At 39.3% G+C, this 20,417-nt stretch overlaps 1 protein-coding gene across 6 annotated transcripts in view; it reads left to right on the top strand.

The window, feature by feature from the left end:
- Positions 1-619: 619 nt before the first annotated feature.
- Positions 620-20,417, top strand: part of THADA (THADA armadillo repeat containing) — a 149,801-nt gene continuing 130,003 nt past the window's right edge. For 3 of the 6 annotated variants that reach the window (XM_066178388.1, XM_066178386.1, XM_066178382.1), the window contains exons 1-21: positions 620-668; positions 1,915-2,010; positions 3,293-3,387; positions 3,790-3,920; positions 4,661-4,809; positions 4,945-4,977; positions 5,521-5,569; positions 6,442-6,632; positions 7,288-7,382; positions 7,672-7,892; positions 8,846-9,537; positions 10,184-10,335; positions 10,477-10,632; positions 11,475-11,597; positions 12,496-12,619; positions 14,013-14,161; positions 15,004-15,214; positions 16,620-16,755; positions 17,118-17,254; positions 17,665-17,823; positions 18,891-19,048. In XM_066178388.1, coding sequence (XP_066034485.1) covers positions 1,935-2,010; positions 3,293-3,387; positions 3,790-3,920; positions 4,661-4,809; positions 4,945-4,977; positions 5,521-5,569; positions 6,442-6,632; positions 7,288-7,382; positions 7,672-7,892; positions 8,846-9,537; positions 10,184-10,335; positions 10,477-10,632; positions 11,475-11,597; positions 12,496-12,619; positions 14,013-14,161; positions 15,004-15,214; positions 16,620-16,755; positions 17,118-17,254; positions 17,665-17,823; positions 18,891-19,048 — 3,237 coding nt within the window. In that variant the 5' untranslated portion in view covers positions 620-668; positions 1,915-1,934. Of the gene's footprint in view, positions 669-1,220; positions 1,308-1,911; positions 2,011-3,292; positions 3,388-3,789; positions 3,921-4,660; positions 4,810-4,944; positions 4,978-5,520; positions 5,570-6,441; positions 6,633-7,287; positions 7,383-7,671; positions 7,893-8,845; positions 9,538-10,183; positions 10,336-10,476; positions 10,633-11,474; positions 11,598-12,495; positions 12,620-14,012; positions 14,162-15,003; positions 15,215-16,619; positions 16,756-17,117; positions 17,255-17,664; positions 17,824-18,890; positions 19,049-20,417 lie in introns of those variants that run through there. The other 3 variants (XM_066178387.1, XM_066178383.1, XM_066178385.1) reach the window with 3 other exon arrangements.

Below are 20,417 nucleotides of genomic sequence, written 5' to 3'. Positions count from 1 at the left end.
CATCCTATAAGGAGCCGCTGGGGCAGACAGGGTTGTTTACCCAGCAGGAAACGGAGACTCAGGGGTGATATTTTCAGTCTCTGCAACTGCCTGAAAGGAGGCTGCAGCCAGGTGGGTATTGGCCCCCTCTCGCAGGCAACTAAAGGTAGGACAAGAGGACACAGCCTTAAGCTGTATCGGGGAAGTTTAGGTTGGACACTACGAAAGATTTCTTCACAGATGGGGAGATAAGACATTGGGATGAGCTGCTCAGGGAGGTGGTGGAATCGCCATCCCTGGAGGTGTTTAAGGAAAGAATGGCCGTGGCGCTCGGTGCCGTGGGTCTCTTTACGTGGTGGCGTTCGGTCACGGGCTGGACGCGACGATCTCAGAAGGATTTTCCAGCCTAATCGATTCCGTGATTCGGTGACTCACGTTGCTTCATCTTTTAGTTAGGACAAGTATTTGCCAAGGAAAGGCGGCAGCAGCTGCGGGCCCCGCCGTGCAGCAGCCCCGGCCACGGCGCCTCTCCTCCGGCCACGGCGGCTCTCCGGGCGCTGCTGTGCCGGGCGGGGCCGGGCCGGGGCGGGGAGCGCCGCGGTTGGCGGCGGCCGGCACGTGGTGGGGCGGGCTGCGGGCACCGGGAAGGGACGCGGCGCCGCCGCCGGTGAGGAGTAAGGGACGCTCGGGTAAGGGGCGGACGGCATTACCTCGGTGCTTCTCTCGTCTGCTGCTGTGGCGCTCTGTTTGCAGCCGCTTCCCCAGGCGGGTGCTCCGGGCCCGCACAGCCGCCGGGGCGAGGGAGGCCCCGGGCGGTACCTGTGGCGGCGTGGCCCGGCCCGGCCCGGCCCGGCTCCATCCGAGCGCTCCGTGCCGCTCTGGGCTCCGGGTCTTTGGGGCAGGGAGGGCGCGGGGCACTGGCGGGCAGCGCGGCCCGGCGGCCGCCACCGCTGTGGCCGGGCGGGCCGGCTCTGGTCTGCTCCCGGCCGCCCGGAGGCGCCGGGGGCGGCCGCGTTGGGTGCCGCAGCTGGGGCGGGATAAGGGATCTGGAGAGCTTACCAGAGGTTATGAGGATGTGGGGAGGAGGCGCAGACAAGATGTGGCCAGGCTCTATTCCGTGGTGCCCGGTGGCAGCACAGGGAGCCACGAGTGCTCAAACACGGGGGGTCTCTGAGACCATCAGAAGCGCTGGATGCGGGGTGAACGTGGCCGGGCACTGCCACAGGCAGTCCAGAGAGGCTGTGGAGTCTCCGGGCTTGGAAACATTCAGAAGATACCTGGACGTGGACCCGGGTAGCTGGCTCCAGGTGGCCCAGCGTTAGCAGGAGGTTGGTCCAGAAGAGCTCCCAAAGGCCCCTTCGGACCTCGGCTGTTCCATAATAATGCGCTTTCAAGTCAGTGAAACCGTAGTGCATATTAAATCACCAGTACCATTTGAAAAAGTACTTGCTATTTGTAACATCCGTAATAGCAGAACCATTCGGTTTGCTGTGCTGTTCTTATTTGGCATTAATGAGCTGAATGAGTTTTGAACAGTAAAAGTGAGCAAGACAAGTTTTGTGGCATTAATTCCTTGCTTCTGTATGATGTTTCCAAACGGTGATCCAGGGTCATGCCACAGGCTATGGAACAAGTGCACTGGGAACTCCAGTGGACAGCATGTCATGTGTACAGCATTCCCCTTTTCTATTCCTTCCATTTTGCATCCTGAAGTTTGGGTCAATTTTAGATGAAGTGGTGGAAATAGTTGAAGTTATTGAAATCAGAGAGCTACTTCCTTGAGAAAAACTGCGCAGATAATGCCACAAACATTATTTCAAGACAGTAGGACAGTGAAAAGACCATTATTGTAGGAAATGTTTGTAATTATGTTTTTAAGACCACATGACCTGTTTTGATTTTTTTGCTTTGTTTGTTATTTGTTTTTTTAAGCAGGCATTTCTTAATCAGCTAAAATGGTTTTAAAGAAGAAGAAGGAAATTCAGGTGGATGCATTTTTTCTTGATCATCATCAGCTTGAAAAACTTCAGAGTAAGTAGGGTGTTTTTTTCTGAACTAATGTGTGAGTTCTTGTGTCTTTGATTCATTACGGAAATTGATCTGGTTTTTTGCTTGTTATGTTTTTTTTTCTGGTGGTTTTGCTTTGTTTTAGGTGTGTTTGCTCAGCTGTAGTTTGTTTTTATTTTGTAATGACAACGACCTCGTACCTTGGCAGAGAAAAAAAAATCCTTTAGAGCATCATGGCTTTGGTTTGAAAACTCTTTACTTTGTTTTGTCTGCGGTGTGAAGGTAGTAGAAGGTCCTATTTGTAATCCTACTTGCAATCCTACTGTAATTCAGTGATATCTGATGCGTTAGCCTTAGTATGTTGAATAACACTGAATTTCCAAGAGTCACAAAATGATTGAGGTTGGTCTCCCAGTCTTTGTGTTTTCTGTAGTTAATTTGTTTTAAAGCTTCTGTTCAAACGGTGTTTTCTTTGTGGGATTTTTTTTGTTTGTTTGTTTGATGAGAGGAACTTCCAGTGATATTTACTGTAAAAAACCCCCAAAAAAGTAATACAAGATTTGTATGCCAAAGTTACTGTGAGGGAGCACTGGTGAGGTCCCACCTGGATTGCTGCATCCAGTTCTTGGCTCCCCAGTACAAGAGTAGTATGGGCATGTTGGAGAGACTCCAGCTAAGGGCTAAGATGATGAAGGGCCTGGAGCGTCCCTCCTATGAGGAGAGGGTGAGAGAGCTGGGACTCTTTGGTCTGGTGAAGAGAAGGCTCAGGGGGATCCTAGCAATGTGTAAAAAATACCTGAAGGGAGGACATCAGGGAGGCAGAGCCAGTATTATTCCTGTGCTGAATGGTGATAGGGTAGCGCACAAACTGAAACACTTTAGATTGTGTTTCGATTTTTAGATTTTCTCTAAGCATCTCTTTTAATGTGAGGGGAAGCACCTCTTTAATGTGAGGGTGACTGAGGACTGGCACAGCTTCAACAGGGCAGTTGGGGAGTCTCCAGCCTTGGAGGTATTCCGAAGCCTCCTGGCCATGATCCTGGGCAGGCAGCTGCAGGTGACACTATTTGAGCAGTGGGGTTGGACCAGATGACCCCCAGAGGTCCCTTACTATTGTGTTCCAGTGAAACTGATTTTTTTACATTTGATAGGAAAAAAAAAGATAATGTGTTAAGGTTTTGTTAGGTGATTTAAGGGTATGTGGGTACCCTAAGAATCAAGCAGTCATTTCTTCTTATAAATTATGTGTTATTTATACTGCTTATTGTAATTACTTTATAAAAAGATCCTTTTCTTCCAAATGTAGGGTTTTCAAAGGCTGAAAAGCAAAATCTGGCATCTTTGCTTCTGCACTGTGCACAGCTGAGAAATGGCATCCAGCAGATCCAGTGTATTAAACAGGTACAGTTTCACTGTTGTTGGTGGGGCTTTTGGTAACTGAGAGTGTGTCCTGTGCACTCTTTATGGCAAATACATCTCTAAAATAAACTTCTAATGTTTTGTAAATTCCTGGAAACACAGAAAAAGCAGTTGCACATGCATCAGGTAGAAATGTAGTTCTAGCACTTAATTAGTAAAGGCCAGTTACTGAAAATGGACAAAGGCAAGTGACACCAAGTTTCCTATTTTGTATGGATTTTTTTAGTTTTCACAGGTGTTCTCGGAACATTATTTGAAGTTGAAACTCAAGGGGAAATGGCAGAGGACAGTTTTGTACTATATGCTTGGATGAGAAGGAAATTTGCCACTGTTAAAAATGGTATATCCAGAGGTTTTTTTCATCATGTGTTCTTTTGGTTATAGATTATGTCATTGGTGAAGCAGATGGATCAGGACTCTGCAGGTGATCCCATGGTTAAAGCTTGTTTGGATGTTTTGGGAGAGATGTATTTTTCACTGGGTGCAAAGAATCCTTTGAAGAAAGTATTAGCAAGGTAAAAGATTGAGTAGTTAGCCTTTATTTTTTTTTTTAATGCTTTCTTAACTGTAAGTCAGTAATTTGTCATTCTCTATAAATTGCTGTAACTTAATTACTGAAAATTTGCAGTACTTAATATGTGCATATGTACTGTTTCTGTTTTTAAGTTAAAAGTCTTAATTATAAATAACATCATTGGATAAATTACTTCAAATTGTTTTGGCCTATTTCATTATTGGAAAGGCAACAAAATGTGTAATTAGCAGTTTGAACTTTAAAATCCAATGTTAGAATATAAATTTAAAACACAAAATCTCAGCTTTGTCAAGAGAAGACAGCTCAGAGGGATCCTAACCAGACTGATTTCTTGTGCCTATTTTAATCGCAATTATTTTTTTTTAATTGCACAATTATTACTGAATTTTTTTAGTGAATTTATTATAGCCTTAGCATTTTTTAAGATCTGGTGCTGAGCTGCCTTCCTTTCTTTGTCTGAAAACATTCACTGTCCCGCTGAGATGCAAGGCTTCCATCCTGGGTTTGGTTGCAAGCCTCCCTGAAGCTGTGCACCCCTCTGATGGGTTTTCAAGCTGCAAACTGAGAATCTGCTTATTAATTTTAAAACAGATGATTTTTTCATGCAGGAAGAAACTTCTGTCTGTGTATTGGAATTTTAGCTGACGTGGATTATGATGCAGTGGATGTTAAACCACCTCAGAAAAATCAGACTAAATGCGCTGTTTCTTCATGTTGCAGTTCACTGAACGGTCTTCCCGGACTTCTGATGGTGTCAGCTGTGCAAAGCTTTGTGTGCTGCCTTCGGGAAGAACTGAAAACCGCAGATGTGTATCTGTACAGAAAAGTACTGGACAACCTTGCTTCCTGTATGGAGGACTTCAGCTTAGGTACAGTGACATTGAATGTCTTCTGGTTAAGCTTGCTCAGCACTGGTGCCACACCTGATAGTAATGTTTGCAGTTATGTAAAATAGATAGTGCTGGCTAGTACTGTGTACTTGAAATGTGTTTTCTTTCCTCTAGGTAGAGCTTGTATTAAGAACCTGTTTGAAGAAGGTAAAGTCACATTTATAGTAAAATATGCTTCACTGCAGGTTATTGGGGGAGGGATGTGTGTGAAGTGACATGAAGTAGGCACAAAGATCTATCAGGTCTGATTTCCTCCTGGTTAATTTTCAATAAACTAGTATCCTTATGTGGTACTTTCTTGTGAAAGACAAGACTTTGATTTATACCTTTAATTTCCAGGGGTCAGTTTTGCTTTACTGGGCATCCCTGATACAAATCTGTGTACCTGTGAGCAGTGCTGGTTGGGAGAGTCAGTATCTCACAGGGTTTGGGCCAAGTGGGTTGGAAACTTGTTTTGTACCAGGTTGTTGCAAAACAGTTTGAGATTTTGTTTTAGCATTGCTTGTGTTTGTCTGTACTGAAATACCAGTTTAATTTGTTGGTGGAATGGAAGAATCACCGCTTTATGGGTAACTATTCATTGTAGCTGGGTATGTGTGATGTATTGAGATGTATGTGTGGTTGCTTTGCTGGAAGTATTCTGTTCTATTTCTCTTGTAAGTAAATTTATACCATAATTATTTTCACTAGTTCTTCAGTTTCTTCAGAAGTTGCTGCTTGACATACAGGAAGAAATCAGGCAAGTGAATTTAATAAAAGCTCTTTTTTATTGGGTTTTATTTCAGTCTTGCAAGATAATTCAGTTTGGTTTGAAAAACCACTTTGGTAGCCATACATTGATGAAAGATAGGAATATAATTTTACTGTGATGCAGATTTTGAATGAAAACTGATTTGTTTCTTTTGTGGTAAGATGATAATATAAGAGAGGTAAGGCACTGATACTGTTGGAGCTACTACTAAGGGAGGCCTTTGAGTTGCGGTTTTGCTATCTGAATTGTAACTACACAGTGTAATTAATAGATGTAAAATTCAGGTAGAGTAAAACTCTGTCATGTTCCATGAGTGTTTAATTCAGTATTGATATCCTGGACATTTTTCAGCATTTCATAAAATGAGACTTCTTCACTGTGGTCTCTCGTTCTGTACTAAGAGGAGAAGGGTACTTAATGATGTGTTTTGTATGCTGAAAGTTCCAATATTTTGTGTCTTCATGTGAGAAGAAAGTCAAATCACAGAAATATCCTTTGTACATGGAGGAACCGCTTGAAAAATTAGAAAAGAGCAGCACTGCATTCTGATGGCCTTTTTAGAAAGTTTCTGGAAAAATTCAGCCCTGCTCAGGCAGAATCACATGAATGAAAGTTTGTCACAGGAACCTGCAGAGAATGTAGCAGACTTTGTCATTTTTGTTTGTTAACTTCATTTTAACAAACTGCCCTTGATTCTGCTCCTTGTTTTCCTGTAGTTACATATCTGATCAACTCAAGCAATAAATCGGTTTTTACCATTAATTCTATCTAGAGTTGGCAGAATATGGTTTTCTGGGGATGGTGAAGAATGGTTTTAATTTGCTTTTTGTGTGCTTGCTTGTCTCTTTTTTTTCCCACAGAAAGAATCATGGAAATCGTATTGTTCAGACTCAGCTGATGCACGATTTACTCATAGCCATTAAAGTTTCAATGATGCTTATACAGAAATTGCAAGAAAATATCCAGGGAAGTCGTTGGAAACAGAGTGAATCTTTTGTTTGGCAAAGCATGTGTAGTTTACTGAAAAGTTCCACAAACTTCCTAATGGATGGTAAGTTTAGTAACATTCAAACGCTAATATTTTTATTAACTTGTTGTCTTTGTAGTAAACAACCTGTATGTATAAAAACTTAGTTTAGCTTGCATGGAACTTGAACTACTGAGATTAATGGGAGTGGGAGCAGTAGTTGGTTTTTTTGGTGAGCTGTGATTTGTAGATTGCAGTTTAAGAGTGTACAGTTTAACTTGTCCCACTACAAAAACCAAGATTAATGCTGTTTTTCATGATTCAAAAACTAATAGAAATGCTTTTGAGAGTCACCAAATGTCTGCCTACCAGAAATATCAACACCTCTAAGAAATACGCTGTCAGAACTATTTATGGGCACACCATCACTAGTAGTGTTTTCTTCTCATACAGACATTTTTATAGAATAGAATTTTTCATATGTCAGTAGTCTCTGCCACAGCCCTCCTTGCCTTAGTGGGCAATCCTGTTTTCTTCTGTTAAAGGTATTAACAGTTTCTTATTACACTAGAGGATAAAGTTATTGGTATGTGCTGTCCAGGTGGACACTACAGATTTGTGATGATACAACTAGTAGTTGTAGTCTAGCAAAATTCAAGACCATCTTTTATAATTTTGCTTCATAGTTCTAGCACACGGTGTTTGCTGCATTCTAATGTAAAATATCTCTGCTGTGTAGCAATGCTCCTGCAGACTGTTCAGACTACCTCAGGACTGGCTGTTATTCTCTTTACCAGAGCAATGTATGAACCAGCTGAGGAATTACCTTCACTGGTGAGTGTATTTCTTGGCTGAAGACTGTGCAATATAATGTTGTTGTTACCCTTTTCTGTCATTGTCTGGAGGCTTTGCTGATGCAGAGACCAGGGCTTGCCAGCCTCTCTCAGTCCTTAGCTGGAGTATAATCTTTTCTTCTCTCCTTGCTGTATGAGCTAATAACACTTGGGTTTTGAATTTGACAAACACTATTTACAAGAACTCTCTTCACATCTTCTAAACTATGCACAAACCAGGTTTTCTGCTATGCTGAGGTGCTGTAATGGGTGTGCTTTTGGTGTTCCAGATCAGTGACTTGCTCCTTGGGACAGTGGAACACTCGGGTGTGCCAGCGTGGTTCGTGAGGAACTGTGGGGTTCTGTGCACGGCACAACTCCCGGACTCGGTCCGGCTCTTCCTTTGCCATGGAGCACTGGCTATGCTGGATTGGAAAAACGGCAGCATGGGTGCAAACGGAGAGAAACTGTTACTAGATATTGCATCGGTCTTGTTGTCGCTGAGTTCAGAGTAAGTCTGTGTGTTAATGTGTGTTGTCTATGGGAGGAGAGGTTTATCTTTTTCCTTCTATTTTTGCATGACCCCTGTGGTCCTGGTGGAATATCTCTGATGTTTTCAGTGTAATGATACTCGGTTTTGCCACAGATCATGCAATCTTTTTAAAATATTCATAAAAACTCTGTAAATTTGAAAAAACGTAGTGGTGTTGCATATGCAGTTCTAAGTTTTAGTATTTTTCTTGCATGCTAAAATTTTGTTTTCTAACATGAACAGGATAAATTTAGCAATTCCTTTATGGTAAGGTGTGTCAGTATCAGTTCTTACGTAGACAGATAACTTTCAGTTTCAGGACATCACGTCCTCTCCTTTTGAAAGTTCAGAGGAAAGCAAAGTGCACCAGTGAGTGGAGTACTTGAAGTAAGATGAAATTTAATTGTTTTTTTTTTCTGGCTTCTTGCATCTGAGAGCCCACCAGCACTATTGGATTGGAGATTAAAACGTGTATTCTGTTCAGCCTTTGATTGTGCCTTGGAGATCAGTTTTGTGATTTTTTTTGCACATAGGATACGCAGTTTTGATGGTTTTATATGGCCATGAAAAGTTTTCCTTACATTTTGAAGAAGCATGCAAAAAACATAATGCTGCTCAAATGTTAGCAGGTCCATAGTAATTTTTGTTTTATTTTTGTGGGGCTTGTATTTTTTCTTTTCCCCATTGTTAGGGGGTGGGTTTAGCTGCAACCACTTAATAGCACATCAGGTAACTAAGCATGCACTTGGCAACATCCAGTTGATCACTTGTGTTCGTTTCTTTTCCTCCATGAATGGCTTGTGTCTCCTAACCTGTTTTCATGTAAGGTAAATGAATGTGATGAGTAGTTAATCTGAAATACAAAATTTAGTTTTTTAAATACTGATAAATGAAGATAATGAACTTTTTTTTGTGTTTGTTCTTTTTAAAAGGGTAAAAGAATCGAGTGTGGCAACATCTTTGTCTAGAGTCCTTGCTATTTGGACTAATTCAGCACTGGCTGCCCTTGTTTCAGGCTCTCCAGATCTAAAAATCAAACTTAATGGGAACTCTGATATAATTGGTATGCTGCTGGAATACATTTATACACACTGGGACCACCCTCTAGATGCCATCAGACACCAAACCAAATTGATTTTCAAGAATCTTCTTCAGATACACCAAACCACCATTGCTGGATTCAATGGAAAATCAGACCCATTCTTTGCAAGGCTGATAAAGCATTTACTGAGCTTGGATTGGCATGTAAAAGGGAAATATGCCTCTCTTGGCTGTCTGGTGGAATGTGTGGGCGCTGAAAATATACTGCAGTTGGACAGAACAATTCCAGTACAAATCCTGGATGTGATGAGTGATCAGTCTCTGGCACCTTATGCGAGTGATCTTCTGGAAACCATGTTTACAAATCACAAGGCCCATTTTACTTTGGGTTTTCAGGAAGGCAGCTGGATTGACCAGTGGCACAACACCTGGGTTTCCCCTCTTCTGGTAATACTATGTGAAGGGAACCATGACCAAACTACTTATATAATAGATTACTATTTACCAAAATTGCTCAGATGTAGCCCTGACAGTTTGAGCTACATGATAAAAATTCTTCAGGCCTCTGCAGATGCTAATCTGGGTAAGAAAATAAACTTTTTTAATTTGTAGTATTTGTGTTGGTAATTATGATTGGATTAAAAAAAACCAAACAATAAAAACAACTTAGCCATGTGATTCTGGTCTATTATTATTGTTAGAGTTAATTTGGGAGAAAAATTCCAGATGGTTATTACTGCTATTAGTATTTCGAGGTGAAAGTCATAGTAATCATAAGTGTCTCTTTGTGCCATGAGCAGAATCCTTCTGTGGTGCCTTTTGGTTCTCTTTACCAGGGTTTGTTAAATTTCTATATTCTCTACTACTAGTTTTCTTTAATTTCTTACACAGGTGTGTCCAGTAACAGATTGTTTTTTCTTCTCATTATGTGGATAGAAGATTATGATTCTCTAGTTTTGAAGTAATTTACTGTGACTCTAAAATAATGGCTTGTGAGACCTCACAAGGTCTTTTTTTCATATGACAGATTTGAGATGAAGCTTTTTGGGAACCAGGTGATTTAGAACTAGTTTAATCTATAGAAGCACTGTCTTTTGGAATTTATGGAGTAGAAATAAGAGGGGGTGGGTCATGTGTTAAAAGTATTGGGAGATTCTGACAAGCACTGCAAATAGTACATTGCTCGTGTTAATCAAACAGTAATTATTACTGTTTTTCATTTTCTTTAGGCTCTTGCAGCACTAGAGGAGCTCTTGGAGCATTAATGGCATGCTTGAGAACAGCCAGGGCTCATGGACACCTGGAACTTTCAAATATCATGAGCAGTGGTCTTGTATCCACTGAGTGTATAAAACAGGGCCTGGTTCATCAGCACAGCCAGGTAAAGGGACAATGGTTTATGTGTCCTTTAAGTGAGAGTAATTGCTTTGATCCTGGTTACTGTGTAGTAAAACAAAGGTGTCATCATAGGTGTCATAGGTGTCAGTAACTCTTTTGTGGTGAACTTTTAAATATCTTTCAGGTTTGCATTGATGCTTTAGGTTTACTGTGTGAAACTCATCGTACTACAGAAATTGTGTCTCTGGAAGAAATGCAACTGATTCAATTTTTTATGATGTACAACTTGAACAACCAGTCTCCTTCCATAAGGCAACAGATTGTTTCTCTGCTGAGAAAGGTAATTTCAAATGATGAGCAGGGTCTAATGTGCCTCTTAGGTTATTTATAGCACCATTTAAAAAGAAATAATGAGTATGTTGTGAAGTTGCTCATTGGAAAGAGTAGAAGCTCTAAGACTGTGGCTGTGCCATTACAGTCTGCAGGAAATGAGTCTTCCTCTGGTGGAAGTTGCCAAGGTCACATATAGGTCTTGGCAGATGGATGGGGATAAAATGAAGAACCATGTATGTGTAAAGAATATTTTGGGAGGTGTTTATGGCAAAAGAAGGCAGTGTGGAAGGAGAAAATAATTAATTTGAGAAGGGGGAAGAATGAGGGAGTCAGTGGCAAAACCAAAAAAGAAATCCCATTTTTTTCCTATCTTGCCTGATGCAGACTGAGGAGCATGAGATGGAAAAAGTCATGCTAGATGGGAGTGTGATAAGAAAGAGGAAATACTACTTACGGGTAGTAAAAGAGGTGGTGGAAGCACTTTTGAAGTGAGTCAAACTCTAAGAGACACTGAGGCTGTAGAAATTATCTGCATTGAGTTTTTTTTATAGATTAACACAGTTCCACAGAAAATGAGATAGGAGAAGACTTGGCATGAATTTAATGAGGGAAATGGAAGGAGGGGTTGGAGGTGTAGAGGGAGGAGAGAAAAAATTGCTCACAAGAGAGATGGGAAGCAAAACCTTGGTTTTGGAGTGGAGAGGCAAGGATCTGTTCTGTGTTATGCTCTATGCAAATGTCCTAAAAATTACAAGCAGTGTGATTTGGAAAATAAGCTGAAAATCTGCCTTTTTCTTATTTCACTGTCAATTTTTCTTGTCTCACCTATGTTTTCTTTTGTTTTAAAAGTTATTTTGCAGGATACAAGAAAGTTCTCAAGTGCTTTATAAATTGGAGCAAAGTAAAACCAAGCAAGAGTTAGTTGAGAACTCAACTCAAATGCCTCCTTTGAGGATTCTGCAGCAATATAAAGTAAGTAGATTGCTAGAGATGCTGGGATAGCATTTCTGAGAGTTCATTTTTCCTGAACACCACTGGGTAAGTTAGGCTCAGTGTGTGTGTTAGGCAATAGTGTGGTGCAGAAGGAAAAAACCTGTAAAGCCAAACAGTGCTGAGGAGCTTGTCCTCTGTGATTCACTTGTGCAAGCTTATTTTGACTAGATATACTGTTGTTGATGAACTGAATGCCCATTGGTATTTGGAGGGTATATTTAAGGCAAATTTTGTTTGAAACTAATAAAGGTTGTTTTCTGAGGGATGTGCATTGAAACAACAGTAAGTGAGGAGTGGCTGGAGAGGTACCCTCAATTAAAAAAAAAAAAAAAAAAAGAGTAAATGTCCTGTCACGTGTTGGCCATTTAGTAACAAGCTTTAAATGATGTGTGCTATTTGGACTTAAAATAGAGACCAGTTGAGCTTCAGTCTTTTTCTAGGTCTCTAAAATATTCAGTGAGTGAGAGAATGAATGACAAGAGCTTTAGCATGAAGACTTCTTTTGTATTTGTCCTTTTGATCCTATTTAAAGGCTCACATCATCAGTTTCTTTGTGTCAGTATGTTCCTTGAGTTCTGCTTTTCTCAGTCAGCTAATTTTCAAGATTCAAAATTCAATGTCTGGCTTTTTGTGGGGGTGGGGAAGGGGAACTTTTGTATTTAAAAACCCAAATGATTGTCCAGCCTGCACTGTAATCTAAGAAACAAGAAACTCTGTACTGTGAATAGTTGGCCTCCCATTTTTCCAAAATTATCTGTAAGATCATAACTTTTGGGGTAAAGCAGAATATCATGGATTCAGTTACTTAAGCTTTTGTTTGTAGGGCAGCAAGGAAGTCGTCTTAATTTTTTTTCTTGCAATTTTTTTTTCCCCCCAGGATTTCATGTCATCTGTATGTGCCAGACTTTTTGAGGTTTTGTTTCCTGGTTCGTCACACCCAACCAGGTTTTCTGCTCTAAGTATTTTGGAATCAATAGCAGAAATATTCTCTGCTCCAAAAGGTGAGAAGTCTAATTTATAGACTTTAATGGACTGTAGGAATGGGATGTACTGAAGAAGTCTTTTATCCCAGCTAGTCAGTTTTTGTCAAAGTAAAAGGGTATTCTTAGTCCTTAATTTCTTTGGAATTTCCTGGGTTGCTTTTGTTTTAGCTCAAGAGAGGATAGTAAGTTTTATTGGAAAAAGGAATATTGAAGTAAATGCAAATAATTAATGCCTGTTGCATATCTTCTATAAATTTGGATTTTCTTGCATAGCTTGTTTTTTAGGAAGGTTTATTTTTTTTTATTATGAGGAAAACTTCTGGACAAGTTTCAATGTGTTTGATAACTTTGCTCCTTTTTCCTGCACATATATCTTGATAGCTTGAAATGCTGAATTCACAAAAATTGTTGATTGAAAAATATTGCATATCCTTGTGATATTACAATATACAGAAAACCGTTTTATTGTCCAGTTAATGTTGATGTACTGGTGTTATTTTAAATTTTCTTCATGATTCTATGGCAATATAAGAAGTATGTGTTAGAGCCTTGGAGTCTTATCTCTGGATCATATGGCAAACATAAAAATATGTTTCAGTCCTAAATTGTAAAACTTTTCTTCAAAGAAATGAGTTGTCTAAGATTAAAGTTGATTTTGAGAGGGAATAAAAAGTGCCACCTTGCTAAATAATTTCTCAAAACTCCTTGAAAAATGAGCACATTGATATTGTTATTATGAGTAGGTGGTATATTGTTACTTAAACTTTTAAAGTATATATATAAAGTTATCCTCAGTTTTTTATAAAAGCAGCTGAGGATTTTATAAATTTGACATTACTTCTGTAAAGGCAATTCAGCTGTTGTGTTCTGTGCTGTATTATGGTGCAGTTGTTCACATCCTAAAATTTCTGCCTTCTTTGCAGCATTAAGTCAAGTCATCAGAATTCACAACTCATTTGTATCTAAATTAAAACCGAAAGAAATTTTAATGTCTTATATTTTAAGGGATTATTCCTATGACAAAATAACTCAAAACACCAAGTGCCAAAACACACTGAGGCTTTCAGCCTCTTTTTTGAAAGGAATTATTTTCTAATAATTACTTACAGAAAAGAGTTTTAAAGCAAAACTATGTAAAGATTAATGCTGAATTTAAAAGGAGTAAATGGAATTCTGTTTCTGGCAATAAGTTATTTCCTGTATTACTAAGAGTAATTTTTTAAATAAGATAAGCCTTTTTTATTCCTAACAATATGGTATTTTCAGACCTATTAAGAGAAGTAATATTAAAATAATAATTTACCTAAAATTCTAATGCTTCTTTTAGTATAGCAAAGCAGAGTGTGAAGATAGTGCTTATTTTGGAAGGAGTTACAACACAACTATCTAAGGCATTAATTTCTTTGAACAGGCCCGGCACAAGTTTTTCAGTTGGATCAGGAGATTGATTCTGCTCGTGTCCAAACTTTGATCCAGTGTTTTGCCAGTACTTTTGAGGAAGTGAAAATTCTGGCGTTTAGACTTTTGATGAAACTACGTGATGTTGCATTGAATTTACAGGTACGAACTCGAGGAGTTTAGGGGGAGTAATTTTGTGGCAGATGAATGTTGTGTAGTATGCCAGGTGCCTGTGTTAGGTACAGAGCAGGAATCCTGAACCTTAAGGGCTGGTCCAAGCTGCCTGCAGTAGTGTTCATCACTGACACCTTCTGTATGTTTTTATACAGCTTCTGCCCTTACCCAAGGAGACTTGTTTCGCTAATGGAGGAAGGAGTTTGGGAAGTTCATTGAATATGACTGTGAACTATCAGAGAAATAGTTAATGCAAAGCTCATGGCTTAGCTGTGTAAATGACTGATACATTTTGACTTCGCTACTTTTGTACTTTCAGGAAATTCAGCTCCCTGTTTCCTTTCCTTTCTGATTGATCTCAGATTTCATTATCTGATTTTTTTTTTATTTCTCACAAATTTTGCCCTTTGAATTGATACTGATTTGTCTGTAAAAACTTAATGAGAAGTTATTTTTAGCTGCTTTAGTACAGATGAACAAATACTGCTACCAAGTAAACTGTGCTTCTCTTTAATGTCCATTAGCAGATAAAATACAGTAATTTGGAAAAAACCCTATTTTCCTGTGAGGAGCAGTGTGATTAAATACTGCTTTATAAATGGCTGTTTCCAGCCTCAATGTCTATTTAATTGCACCCTTGCTAAATACATGACACATGCATGTTTTGAGTGTAAGGTAATCAGTGCACAAAACAAGTATTTCTTAAAAAACGTGTACCAGCAAACTTAATGAAAAGTGGTGCTCAGATTCCAGGGTGGTAAGAAGCTTAACTAAATCAATCTGGAAGCTCAGTTAAATGAGCAGTATTACTGCTTTGGTTTTTTTTTCAGGATTCTGAAAATCTAGATCTTCTATTCCAAGCAGCAATTGGTCTCAGCACGAGTACCAAGCCATACGATTGTGTCACTGCTTCGTATTTGTTGAACTTTCTAGTATATCATGAAGGACTGCAGCGCATTTGTTTAGGAAAATGGCTTGAGCATAACCCCCATATGGATGAAAACACATCACTGAGTACAGTGGAGAAGAACACTTTGGCAGGTAAGATTTGGGGGGAAAGATTTTTTTATATTTTTTGGAAGTTTGCTGCTTTTCCGTAAGGCTTTTGATAGGAGGCTTAGTAAGTAGGAGTTGCTTATTTCTAGCAGGATTTTAAGTATATTGTGTTTTGCTGTCAGAAGCCAGGTTCTTTTGTAAGAACTTAATCTAGTCCTGTTTGTGTTGAGGCTGTTCAATATTCTGTAAGATATCTGGCTTTTGTTGTTTTTTTTGACCAGTGACATCTAAAGTGCTGTGGAGGCCCAAGTAGTGAGCCTGGTGAAGCTGAGTGCATAAAGTGCAGGGAAAGACCCTCTGCTTCCCCAGAGAGCTCTCTTACCCAGGGAGAAGGCAGCTGTAGTTGCTCTGTGTTTGTTTCAATGCTCCATGTTTGCAGTGCTGCCCCTTGGAGAGCTCTGTTGACTTGGACCCATTTTGCTGTGTGATTTGTACTCCTGTACATGTCCACATTAATGAGGCCTTGTTCACATATGGGATATTTTTGGTTGGTTTAGTGCTCCAAGCTGAAAGATGACAGGGCTCTAGATCTGGCAGGTTTGGGAAATTAGTTAATCAAGCTTCCTCTACCTTAAGTAATCCTCACTGAACCTAAAATACTTACTTGTATACTCGTTATTTGTAATAAAACATTCTTTATAATTTGCAGTAATCTCACTGTTTTATACTTTTTTTTGTGCCCTTCTTGGCTTCTTTACAGATGCCTGTTAATACTTTCTTCACATGCAGTGAAGTAACAGTTTCAAGACATGGTTGTAGTTGCCATAAGTGAAGGAAATGTGTGGGTAACCTCATGTCTCGTTGCTCTGGGGTATCTGCTGCTGGTGTTATCTATGGTTCCTTGTTAGGATCTGTAATTTGTTCCGATTCTGGCACTGAGATGTCATAAGCTATATATAGAATAAAATGCACACATGTGTCCTTGAAAATTGGTCAGGTTGTGTAGTGGGAAACATTAAGGTTCAAATGTATAATTGTGAACTTTTGATCATTAATATCCTGCTGTGCTCATCATTGTATTAATGTGGCTGTAAGAGTGCAATCTGACTTGCAGTATGGGGCAGGTAACTCCTTGTGACTTCATCATGATCTATGGGATTGTCCCTGAGCATAGGATGTGGGTTGTGCTATTCACAGCTGCCATTTGGTTCAGAGACAAAGATTACATTGACTATAACAAATATTGCTGGAGTTTAGGTAACTGAAAATCAATGGTAACATCTATTGCAATGACGAAAGAGGGAAACGTATAGTAAAGGAAATTACTGTGCATATTCCCCTGAATTATTGCGTACAGAGGTTTTATTCCTGTTTCTTAAAGCAGATTTGTTTCCTAGAAAATACAGCATATGAATGTTCAATGCAAATCTGTGCTTTAAAAATATTTTAGTTATCAAGCTTTTGTTGGTCAATGTTGAAGAAGAAATACTCCAAGCTAAGAAGTCTCTGCTCCAAGCAGCAGCATCATTCCCCATGTATGGGAGAGTGCACTGTATAACTGGGGCTTTGCAGCAATTACCCTTCAAGTAAGTATTGTAACTCCATATTTTAAGCTAAACACAGTAAATGGGAAGTTGTAACTCCATGTTTAAGTGCAGTGGAAGAGCTGTTAAGGAGAACAGAAAATCATGCAGTATTATTTATAAGGAGATCTAGTACCTCTGGCTTTTCAAACTCTTCCTGGCTGCTGCAGTGTTTGATACTTCCTTTGTATGTGTTAAACTCAGCCTTAAGACTTTTCAATCTCTACCTTATTTATAGTTTTCATAAATATTGTTGCACAAGTGTTTGTAATTTTGATTCTTTCTTTTAAATGTAATATTATTTTAATCCGTGTTGTGATGTATTTTCATTGTGGTTTTAGTTTTGATTTTTTTTTTTCCTTAAGTAACTTGACACTGGTGTCTGAATGGAAGGAAATAGTGACCAGCCTCATTCTGATGTCATACAGCCTCTCTGCTGTAGTATCACCAGTAGTACAGAGCTCATCACCAGAGGGTCTTATTCCAATGGACAGTGATCCAGGTAAAGAACCAAACAGAATCCCAAAAATTCTTTTCAAACCTGATGCTCCTGAAGGTCTGTTTGTCATGAGATCATTCAGAACTAGACCAAGCACCCCTCCCTTTCAGCTTCTCATTTTATGTCATAATTTTAGGTTACTCTTAATTTCTGATAAAGTTTTCTTGACTTCTTCACTAAAAAAATCCACAAACGTTTTCAGACTGTTGTTGCATCTCTTCCAAAACATGGGACTGTAAATTCAGGTTTTTTCCTCGATCATTCTAATCACCATAGAACCTTGTGGGTTTTCTTTTTAAGGCCAATAGCTTTCTTTTGTACTTACGCACCCAAAATGAATTACATCAGTATAAAGAATTGGAAGTAGAAGACAAAATTATCTGAATTAAGTATCCCTCTTGTTTAATGTCCAGAAAGTGCAAGTCGTCTGCAGATGATTCTGCATGAGATACAGCCACAGGACACAAATGATTATTTTATGCAAACAAAAGTTTTGAAGGAGCACTGCAAAGAAGAATCTGAAAAGCTGTCTGACCAGAGGCCAACGAAAAATATTTGCATGGAAATGAGAGGTAAATCCAAGGCTTTATTAGTAATTAAATCAAGGTATTTTTTAGGGAGGACGCATTTTACGTGGATGATCAAGTAGAAATTGCTTGCTTGTGTAACGTTTCGGTTCTTACCTGTCAGAAGGTAGTTATTCATGGACATGGTTTTGAAGAATAATTCACTGTGCTTCTGGAAGATTGTGGTTAATCTCTCTTAAGACACAAGTGAAAATTATTTATTTTGATATTGGCCTAGACTCTGTTGCCTTAACTGCACTGGTAATCTTGAACACCTTTTCTATCAAACAATGCTTTGATGTATTTCTTGTTGAGCAGCGTTACAGTGATTTTCCTCTCCATGTACCCGTGGCTAGTGGAGACCATGATCATGCAATACAACTTGTTGCATGACATTACATAAGCAGCAACTTCAGTTTGAAAGATTCCAGTGGTATCTTAAAATATTAAGGTAGTATTTGTCTGTTTTAATGAATAGCAGCTATGAAACTGAACCTTAAAACGATAAAGAAATTGTAAACTTTGGCATCTTTAGTGTCGGCCAGAATAAATTTATAGAATATCCATACACTTTAAAATTTAATAGTTTATGCAAGCTTTTGAACTTCCTTTCCCGGTTGCTTTTCCTGAGGGGTCAGCACGTGCAAGTGCCGCAGTGGCCACCAGGTGGCGGCGGTGTGTCACAAACGCCGCTTCTCTCTGGGAGAACGCCTGGAGAACGTCCCGGCAGTGATGGATGCGGGGATGAATGCCTGCCTTCGAAATTGTGCATGTGTGTCTATAGATCGCCGGGCAAGGAAATAGTAATTGTGACCGAAATTTAAACCAGCACTTCCCTGGTAGAATGTCTATACTGCTGCCTTTCCCAAGTGCAAGAAAGTAAAGCAACTGTTGAGCAGGGAAAGCAATTAGGGACAACGAGATGGAGTTATCTTTTGGGCAGGCAAGTTTAGAAATGTTTTCGTAGTTAATTGTGTTTTGTAAGACAGGCTATGTGAAATTTAAATTGCACACCTGCATCTGAGAACCTTGAGTTACAATATTGCATTTGTTGGGTTTTTTTTGTTTTCAAGGCAAAGACAGGCAAGTGTGTGACGTCACGGCTCAAATGGTTCTTGTATGTTGCTGGAGGAGCATGAAGGAAGTATCTCTGCTCTTAGGGACACTGTGTAAACTTTTGCCTTCACAGACTGCATCTGAACCTTCAAATGGGTTGATTACTGTAGAACAGGTAGGGAAATAATTTTTATTATAAAACCTGCAATTTCTTAGTGGGTGGTGGTGATGCAAAGGCAGTTTTCAGAACTTTTTTTTTCTTAAATCTGTGTTCTATTTGGGAAAAGTTGTGGGTTTTAAATTCCTTTTAATTGCCATGGCCTAAGGGTTTTCTTTGTTATACTTGGCTATCTGTATTCTTTTGAGCCAATGGTTTTCAGAAAGTGTGACTGCAGCAGAAACAGATAAGTGAAGAAATTGTTATACATAACTAACAAAACCATTCATTCTAATTGTATTGGGTTATTTATGAGATGTGAACTGTGTTTAGGGATACCAATGCCTGCCTGCCACCCTCCCCATTATCTCTCTCTCAGGATATATTAGTCACTAATAGAATTGCTAAAAAGAATCTTCTAAAGTGACTTCATATTCAAAGTCTCTTCTGTGTCATTTTGAACTCTACCTATTGGGAGTCTGCTTTAAAGCTCTTCCTTAATTAGCCTTCAGAGTCAAGAGTCCTGAAAGTCAAACATGCTGACTAGTCTTAGTCTTGTCTTCCTCCTATCCATTGTTATGAATAATTTCTATGTAATGTGACTATCTTTTTCCTCTGATTTTTTTGATATGAGAGATCAGAAATGTTAAAATGCCATCTGGATCTCTTGCAGAATGTTGAGTTCAGTGTTTACAAGAAATCAGATTACCACAGGCATTTATTTGGGAAATATTTTGTGTTTATTAAATTCCTCTTTTAATTGATGACCTTTTAATTTCCATGTGTTTCAACAAAACCAGTTTGCATAAAAGACTGAAGTATGAAAGACCAACTACTTTTTAACCTCTTTTTCTTTCCAACAGGAAACACTTAGTTTTTCCTTAGGTGTTAGAACTTTACATTTTAAAATAAAAGATAGTATTATATACTCTAGATTTTATTTATTATCTAATGTTGTGCTGCCATAGAAATAGTGTTGGTGTCTTTATTCTTGCATTGTCTCCAGTCCTTATGTTTTCATCTGGTTAACAGCTGTGCCTGTATTGTTGCTGGGGTCTGGAGGGCAGATGAAGGAACAGATATGCATTTCCACCAGTGTGTTCCTTAATCTGCACCAAGTCAAAGAGGAATTGATGTTTTAGAATGAGTCAGTTCTAACTGTAGCATCTCTGGTTTTGGAAAGCAGACTTTGGTAGAAATAATACATTATTAAGGAAGGAGTTGGACCTCCATGGTCCCTGTGGGTCCCTTCCAGCTCAGGATTTTCTGTGATTCTATACCTTCTTTTCCTGTAGATGCCTCTTCAGCTTGTTTATGTTTCAGATGTCTTCCTGTTAAACAAAAGGCCTACATTCTCATTTGAAAAATGCTAATGGATGAGAAGTCA

Source organism: Chamaea fasciata, unplaced genomic scaffold, assembly GCF_029207755.1.
Source record: "Chamaea fasciata isolate MVZ Bird 193981 ecotype frontalis unplaced genomic scaffold, bChaFas1.0.hap1 SCAF_3, whole genome shotgun sequence".
In the NCBI taxonomy this organism is placed as follows: Eukaryota; Metazoa; Chordata; class Aves; order Passeriformes; family Sylviidae; genus Chamaea; species Chamaea fasciata.
Note: the sequence above shows the minus strand (reverse complement) of the source record. Positions and strands in the feature narration are given on the sequence as shown.